Raw genomic sequence first — 8,033 nt, 5'->3', positions numbered from 1 at the left:
ATGTTTATGTAGGATGTGAGAGCAGGTCAGTCAGGATGGCAGAGCATGTTTATTTAGGATGTGAGAGCAGTTTAGTCAGGATGTGCAAGCAGGATTAGTCAGGATGTGAGAGCAGGTGTCCGGCTCCATCACAGCCTCACCGTTGCCATTGGAAACAGGAAGCTGAGAGGCGCCTGGCAACTAAAAGATGCTTCATAACACATGTACACATTGTAGAAGTACACAAGGCACTACACATAGAACATGTACTAGAAGTACACATAGTACATCGTACAAATCATACATGTACTAGAAGGACACATAGTAAACGTAGTAGAAGTACACATAGTACACATTCGAAAAGTACTCATAGTACAGGAACTAGAAGTACACATAGTACACATATGAGAATTACACAAAGTTCACATAGTCCACATACTATGCATAGGAGACATACTAGTACACATAGTACACGTTATAAAAGTACAGAGTACACTCACTAGAAGAACAGGTACAACACGTACTAGTACACATAGTACACGTACCAGAAGTATCTGTATCAGCACGCATATTACAACATGTGCTAGAGCTACACATTACATTACCTTACATTAGAACACGTTATAAACGCATATACAACACACATTAGAAGTACATATACTATTCTTCTTTACTTACTAGAAGAAAAAATTATATAAATACTAGAAGTTCATACACAACATATTTAACCAGGTCAATAAAACCTTCTACTTAACACCTTATATCACACACACACACACACACACACACACACACACACACACACACACACACACACACACACACACACACACACACACACACACACACACACACACACACACACACACACACACACACACACCTGACACACCCACACACCACACAGCCAAACATCACACACACACACACACACACACACACACACACACACACACACACACACACACACACACACACACACCACACACACACACACACACACACACACACACACACACACACACACACACACACGCAAAGAGGATGTTACGAATAGAAAACATGCAATCCAAGTTAACCCAACCCAAATTTCTCAGATAAACACAAGCATTACTTTTCACAACTTCAACCTTCCTTCCCTCTCTCTATCTCTCTCTCTCTCTCTCTCTCTCTCCTCTCACACACACACACACACACACACACACACACACACACACACACACACACACACACACACACACACACACACACACACACACACACACACACACACACTCTCTCTCTCTCTCCTCCAATCCTCTCTCTGGGCAAGTGGAGGGGGACATACCTCTGTAGTGCTCCGTCGGTCGACACGACGCGGAGACCGGCTCTTCATAAGGACATCCATCCAGCGCCGCCTGCCTCCTCCTCCTCCTCACACCTCCAGCACAACACAAAGGGACACGGAGGGAGCAAGGGAGGGAGGGAGAAAGAGAGAGAGAGAGAGAGAGAGAGAGAGAGAGAGGTAGAGGGAGAGTGAGATAGGTACAGAGAAGAGAGTGAGGAGAGTGTAGTGGAGAAAAGGGAGACGGAGGGAGGAGGGAGGAGGGAAGAGAGGAAGAGAGAGAGCGAGAGAGAGAGAGAGAGAGAGAGAGAGAGAGAGAGAGAGAGAGAGAGAGAGAGAAGAGAGAGAGAGAGAGAGAGAGAGAGAGAGAGAGAGAGAGAGAGAGAGAGATAGGGAGATGAATGACAGGAAGTGAGATCTCAAGAAGGAGAGGGAGGAGATAGAGAGATGAAAGAGAGTATGGGAGAGGGAGGAGAAGGGAGAGGGAGGTGGGAGAGAGGGATGAGTGCGAGAGAAGTGAGAGAGGGAGATGAAAGAGAGAAAGCGAGAGAGCAAGAGAGAGAGAGAGAGAGAGAGAGAGAGAGCGAGAGAGAGACATTAATCTTGTACTGATGAGATCTGTGGTGCAGAATTTGAATTGCGTCCCAAGAGATGGCTGGGCGTGAGCTGAGCAGCATGGTTACACACAATACCTGATTCTAACTCACCACAGATGTCTCTCTAACCAGTACTCCTCTCTCTACTATATATCTGTATATATCTCTCTTCAATCTCTCTCTACTCTCTCCGTCTCTCTTCTATATATCTACCTTCTCCTCTATTATATATCAGTATAAATATCGCTACCATTTCTCTCTACTATACACACATTACACACACACAGTGTGTGTGTGTGTGTGTGTGTGTGTGTGTGTGTGTGTGTGTGTGTGTGTGTGTGTGTGTGTGTGTGTGTGTGTGTGTGTGTGTGTGTGTGTGTGTGTGTGTGTGTGTGCCTGGTTACCTGAACTCTACAGCAGTGTCCATTCATAAAGAGCCATTAAACCTGAATAAATTTCTAAATTCCTGATCAAAGCGTCAACCCATGACTAACATGCGTGAAGGTTCTCTGACACACTCAGCAGACACATTTCCCTTAATTAATTGCTTAATTAGTTTCCCGCACACTGATTGGCTAAAAGCCTCCAGCTCTAGAAACATCTGGTAGGCAGCTGTTTGGGAGAGACTCGATTTAACAACAGGTCCTCGTGCCCTTACTTGGTAAAACAGTGTCACCTAGTGGTAGAGTTTATATATGACATTATTATTACTTTCTCTTTATTAGAGAGAGAGACACAAGAATGGTACAACTATAAGGACATAACGGAGTACAGGGCAGGCCTAAGACTCTTACTCCAACCTAATATGGTCTGGAGTGAAGGGTGAAGGCCTTTAATCAAACCTCATATGGTTTGGTGGACTGGGCCAAGACTCAGCCTATAATCAATTATGGTGTGGTGATGGTGGGTCGAAGGCTCTCCCTCACCTGGTGAGTGGCCCCATGCGGGGGTGGGAGAGGGCAGAAGGTAGTCCTGGCGGGGGAGGAGGGGGGAGGAGGGCAGTGATATGGACATGCCCTTAGTCAGCTTCCGCTGTTTCCCGCTCCGAGCTAGTAGGGGAGGGAAAGAGGGGGGCAAGGGAGGAGGGGAGGGGGCGAGGGGGAGAGGAGATGGGATAACAGGTAGAGATGGCTAGAAAAGTGGTCTAGAATAACTGTTCTACCATGACATGTCAGATGATAAATATGGACATAAAGACATGTCACATGATATTTATGAACATAAAGACACGTCACATGATAAATATGAACATAAAGACATGTCAGATGATAATTTTGAACATAGACATTTCAGTTAATAAATATGAACATCAAGGCATGTCAGATGATAATTATTAACATAGACGTGTCTGATGATAATTCTGAACATAAAGAAATGTTAGATGATAAATATGAACATCAAGACATATGCTCCTTTAGAACAAGTGTCCTCACTCTTCTATGAATAAGATAGATGCAGTGCTTTGCTCCACACTTGCTTGAAAGGTGCAAAATATTTCCAGTTTAATTTGGAGCAACAGATGTCATCCACATCAAGGTTCCACGCAGAGTTCTACCACTACGCAGACAAGGACTAGTAGGCAGGATAGTATAGAGTACAAACTCTAATCTACTAGATTACTCAGGCATGTTTTCATATTAAAGTTATATGCAAGGTTTATATATTTATCAAACTAACCTAACCCTATATATGAGCAATTGTTTCATGCATCCACTATACATGCATTTATTGGTTCAAGAACACTATTTCAAGTCATTTACAGTAATTTATTACACATTAACACGTACATATATAGACTGCATAATGTATATCATGAGGAACTATGCAGGCCTTGTGTTAGCACTCGTATGTTACAGTCTCCCTCGTAGGAGATATAGGCTATAATCTGATCAACTATGCAGGGCAAATGCTAGGACTGGTATAGTGGGGACTACAGTCCACCAGCCCTGTAGCACTAACTTACCACTTTAATGAGATACATTCTCTCAGATCGCCCGTCTCTTGCCAATGAGTTCAGTACATGATGAAATATTCATGTGCAACATGCTAGCTGTGTTTCTGGAGATGTTTCCAGCACTGAGATAGAAGGACTTGTCCGCTCCCAGCGATAGGATTCAAACAGCATTTGTGTATCCGCACAGCTGTAGCTTCATTCAGCGGCGGAACAGAAGGGGTTCTTAAACGTTTTATCTTAGGACCCAACAGAAACGATCACCCCTGGGGGCCGAACAATCGCACACTAAGAAAAACTCTCAGCAAACCAGAATTGGTGTTCCTTAAATCTTTACAAGGATCAAAAGGTTTTCAGAGCATTCTTTGCATGTCAGACCATGAGCGACCTCCAACCCGATTGCAAACCATAGTTTAAGAAGCCAATCTGAGTTTGTGAGCAGTCTCATTAGCACAGAGACTGTGCTTATGAAGAACTACCAGAACACTTCTCAGAAGCACTGCAGGACTTCATGATCCTCTCTTTAGTAGGTCAACTCCTCTCCTGACACACTTCTCCATGACGATGAGGATGATGGTGGTGATGAAGGACAGGGGACAGTGTTAAGTGGGCTGATGAAGATGATGATGGTGGCGATGAAGAGTATTAAATGGGCTAATTGGATTTGCTCTCCACCCTGAAGGAGCAGAAATTAGCACTAAGAAACACACAAGAAACAATCTACTCGCAAGAGGAAAAACATCACTGATTATGTGTAATAAAACTGATAATAAACATATAATTACTGTGAATACTTATATTGTGATTATGTATTATGCACTATGTATTATTATTATTATTATTATTATTATTATTACTTTAACACTCATGATCTGTTTATTATGATGAATATAATGACGTCATAATCTGGTTATAACGATGAGTTATAATATCATCATGGTGTGGTTATCATGATCAAGTTATAATGATGTCATGATTTTGTATAATGATATATAATAATGATTTCATCATCTGGTTATTATGATAAGTCATAATGACTACAATACTCTTATGAGAAATATTGAATGAATGATGCTGCAACAAAAAACTCAGTCACTAAACAACCTAAAGCAAACACAACAGGCTATGATTGCACAATCAAGTAATGTGTTCTTATAAATGAGGTATTAATAATTATTAAGTAATAATAATCTTACCTGAATCAACTTTGGCCTTTTTCTCTCCTTTTTTTCCTTTTCCATCGCGTCTATTTCCAAACACCGCTCTGAACATACCGAGGCGCTCTGTTAAAGTAAATGTATTGATTGGAATACAGACTGTGATGACCTATTAATGACACACCACTTCTACTCTATAGCTGGTATACTCTGATCACTGCTGCTGTCTCTCTTTACTGTTCTCCTCTCCTTACGCTTGTGACAACCACCATGGCTCTACTGAGATTTGTGTTTGCGCGCAAACGCACGAACTTCTCCAGACGGCAGACGCCCTATATTTACGCTGCATGGAAAGCGTTTATCAGGGGTCTTCGTCTCTCCCCGCCTCAAGGGGTCAGTGCTGCACAGCAGGTACATTTTTTTAATTGTACTTTTAGTTGTAATACTCTTCATGATTAATGCATATTTCTAAATCGGATTGAGCAGAGACATTTAAAGAAAATAGTTGACATTGAGGGTAGTTGTACATGTTGTGACCAAAGGGAAACGGACGGTAGAGCATGTTTTGGTTGTTTGTTGGATATAGAGAATATGCGGTGGTGAAAACAGTTCGAGTAGGTCTAGGAGGGAAATCAATAATTGACTTTACTTACACTTTGCTACTTCAGGTGATATTAGTTCATGCTCAGTATGTTTAACACCTCAGCCTGTACATGAGCCACTTCACCAATTTACATATTATGTATTGGCATACTTTATGTACGTTTTCTAGAGTATACATGCTCATTTTCTCTACATTTGTATTGTTTAACATAAATGTATTATGATTTCTCTTATGATTGCAGCTCCAGGCGAACAACCATGTCCACGTTGTACAGTGGCTTCTCTTCAGCTTCCTCTTCCTGTTACTAATTGCAGTCCCTCAAAGAACATATTGTACTACTCATGCTGTAGGACAAGATGACACAAAGAAATGCTAACAGAATTCATGCTGGTAACCATGGATGTATAATAAATATTATAATAATAGTTCTAAAGACAAAGCTATAATTTCAACAATATTTTTTTCATTTTTATTTCAACAATTTCCCCCGGGGATCAATAAAGTATTTCTGATTCTGATTCTGATTAAACAAACACAAATAATATTGAGTAGTAGCCACGGTGCCAATCGTGCCGCCGGGAGTCCAAATACAAAATTGACGTAGTCGCTCACTTCCTTATAAAAAAATAAGAAAAATAAATCGAAAATAAACATATTAAAAAAATGTAGCAAAATATAGTTTATAATCCATAATTTACAAGGGAATATAAAGTGCATTGTTAAGAGTTTGAGATGGGGTGTGGGGGTGATTAAATTCCTACCCTGACCAAAAGGTGGCGGTAGCCAACGCTGTAACAATAAGCAGAAGAAGAAGAAAAAGAGGTATAAGAAGAAGATTTTGCCTCCCATTATTTCTACTCGGTCCGGCGTTAGGTGATGAATCACGTGAGTTTAACATCAAAAGCCATCGACTCTTAAATGTGTTAAAATGAATTGTACAAGCCTGTTATCAGGAAGAATACTCTACTTGTTAACAATTCTACTGTATTATTTGTACGTTATATTGTTGAAGTTAAGCGTTGGGTTACTTGTTGGTGTGGTTTTTGAATCAGTGGGGTGACTGAGGATCTCTAATCAAACCTACGATATGTATTTCATTTAACTAAACCCGTTGTCCCCGCAAAGTACATTTTTTTTCATTAATCATTTTCCGAGTTTACGAAATTACAATGAATCACTGGTTGTCTTTTTACCTTCTTGCGACTATTACTGCTAATATACAAAATGAATTGGTATAATTCTTGGTTGTACGTAAATAAACATCAAATACAACTGACTCCAAACTGACTTCGTTATCCTCAACCAGTGACGGCCCATAAGCATGACCAAAGAGCCTAAACTTTTAAAATTCGGTTTGACTTGAAACGGAAAGTTCTGAATGCGACTTGTCCACAAGTGTTGAAGAGGTAATCTATCCTGGATTAGAAATGAAATTAATGGAAGAAAATGTAATTTAATTATAGGAAGCCGAGGAGGTGAACTACAGATTACCGTCCCAGTTCTCAGGTGAGTGGAGCGCACGCAGATGCTGATGTCATGGAAACCTTGCATCCCCTGATAGACCCGGAGCATGACTCATTGGCTCCTGGGTTTGCAAAGAGATGCTACATTCACCTCCTTCTTACGCCTCCTTTCCCACCTCCCCCTCGGTGGTTAAGGAGGATGAGTGGAGAACACTTCACCTCCTTACACATACTGTACATATTAGATTCACCTCCCCACATACTGTAAATGTCGGATTCACCTCACAAATACTGTTGACAAAAGATGGTTGGTTGCAACGGGAAGTCAGCTAGACTGAAAATGTATCTAATTTTGATAATTAATAATCATCACATCAAGTACAAATACCATACATTGGTTGCTTTATGCTATAGGAATAAACACCTGGGTCGTTTTTCAATGGTTCAGAAGAGATTATGTCTAACTCTATGCTGTTTCGTTTTTCTTGTAGGTAACCATGGAGGTATGGCTGCATTACAAAACAGTTTATTTATTCTGTAAAGAGCTGAGATGTTTTTGCATAATATTTTTTAATATGTCTGATACAAATTGTACACCAACATCCAGACTGGATTCATAGCATGACAAGTGGCCCTATTGACCGCATTTGTATTTCAAATGAACTAGTGGCTGCATTGCAGTTCTTTTTAAATCTTAATGTATTGTCTCTAAATTATGCACTGTACTTACTTTTAAATGTTAATAAAAAAAAGTTTAATATATATCGTTTCCCTGTCATTTTTTTAAGGTCATGTCCGCAGTTCAATTATATAAAGTCCTGAGTTAAGACTAAGGCCCTCATTGGTCAGCCAACTGAGTCAAACATTACATGCATTCTGTTCCTTATGAGATCAAAATGGCAGCCCCATACACTTGCCAGGTTAACTAATTTATTGACTTAATTAGTATTAACATGCAC

The 8,033-nt window shown here is 40.5% G+C and overlaps 1 protein-coding gene and 1 long non-coding RNA gene across 3 annotated transcripts in view; one reads left to right on the top strand and one right to left on the bottom strand.

Annotated features, from left to right (window-relative positions):
- Window positions 1-5,327, bottom strand: part of LOC132471868 (protein TANC1-like) — a 37,536-nt gene extending 32,209 nt beyond the window's left edge. Inside the window, exons 1-3 of the mRNA XM_060071195.1 lie at window positions 5,047-5,327; window positions 2,826-2,948; window positions 1,307-1,399 (exon numbers count right to left, since the gene is read on the bottom strand). Of these exons, the coding sequence (XP_059927178.1) occupies window positions 1,307-1,399; window positions 2,826-2,948; window positions 5,047-5,122 (292 nt within the window). The 5' untranslated portion in view covers window positions 5,123-5,327. The remainder of the gene's footprint in view (window positions 1-1,306; window positions 1,400-2,825; window positions 2,949-5,046) is intronic.
- An 895-nt stretch (window positions 5,328-6,222) lies between these two features.
- On the top strand, window positions 6,223-7,836 carry LOC132472414 (uncharacterized). 2 transcript variants are annotated; one of them, XR_009529068.1, is made up of 3 exons: window positions 6,300-6,496; window positions 7,075-7,117; window positions 7,566-7,836. It is a non-coding gene; the product is annotated as an uncharacterized LOC132472414 (long non-coding RNA). The 2 variants fall into 2 exon arrangements; XR_009529067.1 differs by having other exon boundaries at window positions 6,223-6,496; window positions 7,075-7,836.
- The last annotated feature ends 197 nt before the right edge of the window (window positions 7,837-8,033 follow it).

This window comes from Gadus macrocephalus, chromosome 14 (assembly GCF_031168955.1).
Source record: "Gadus macrocephalus chromosome 14, ASM3116895v1".
Taxonomy (NCBI): Eukaryota; Metazoa; Chordata; class Actinopteri; order Gadiformes; family Gadidae; genus Gadus; species Gadus macrocephalus.
This window is presented reverse-complemented; position numbering and strand designations above follow the sequence as displayed.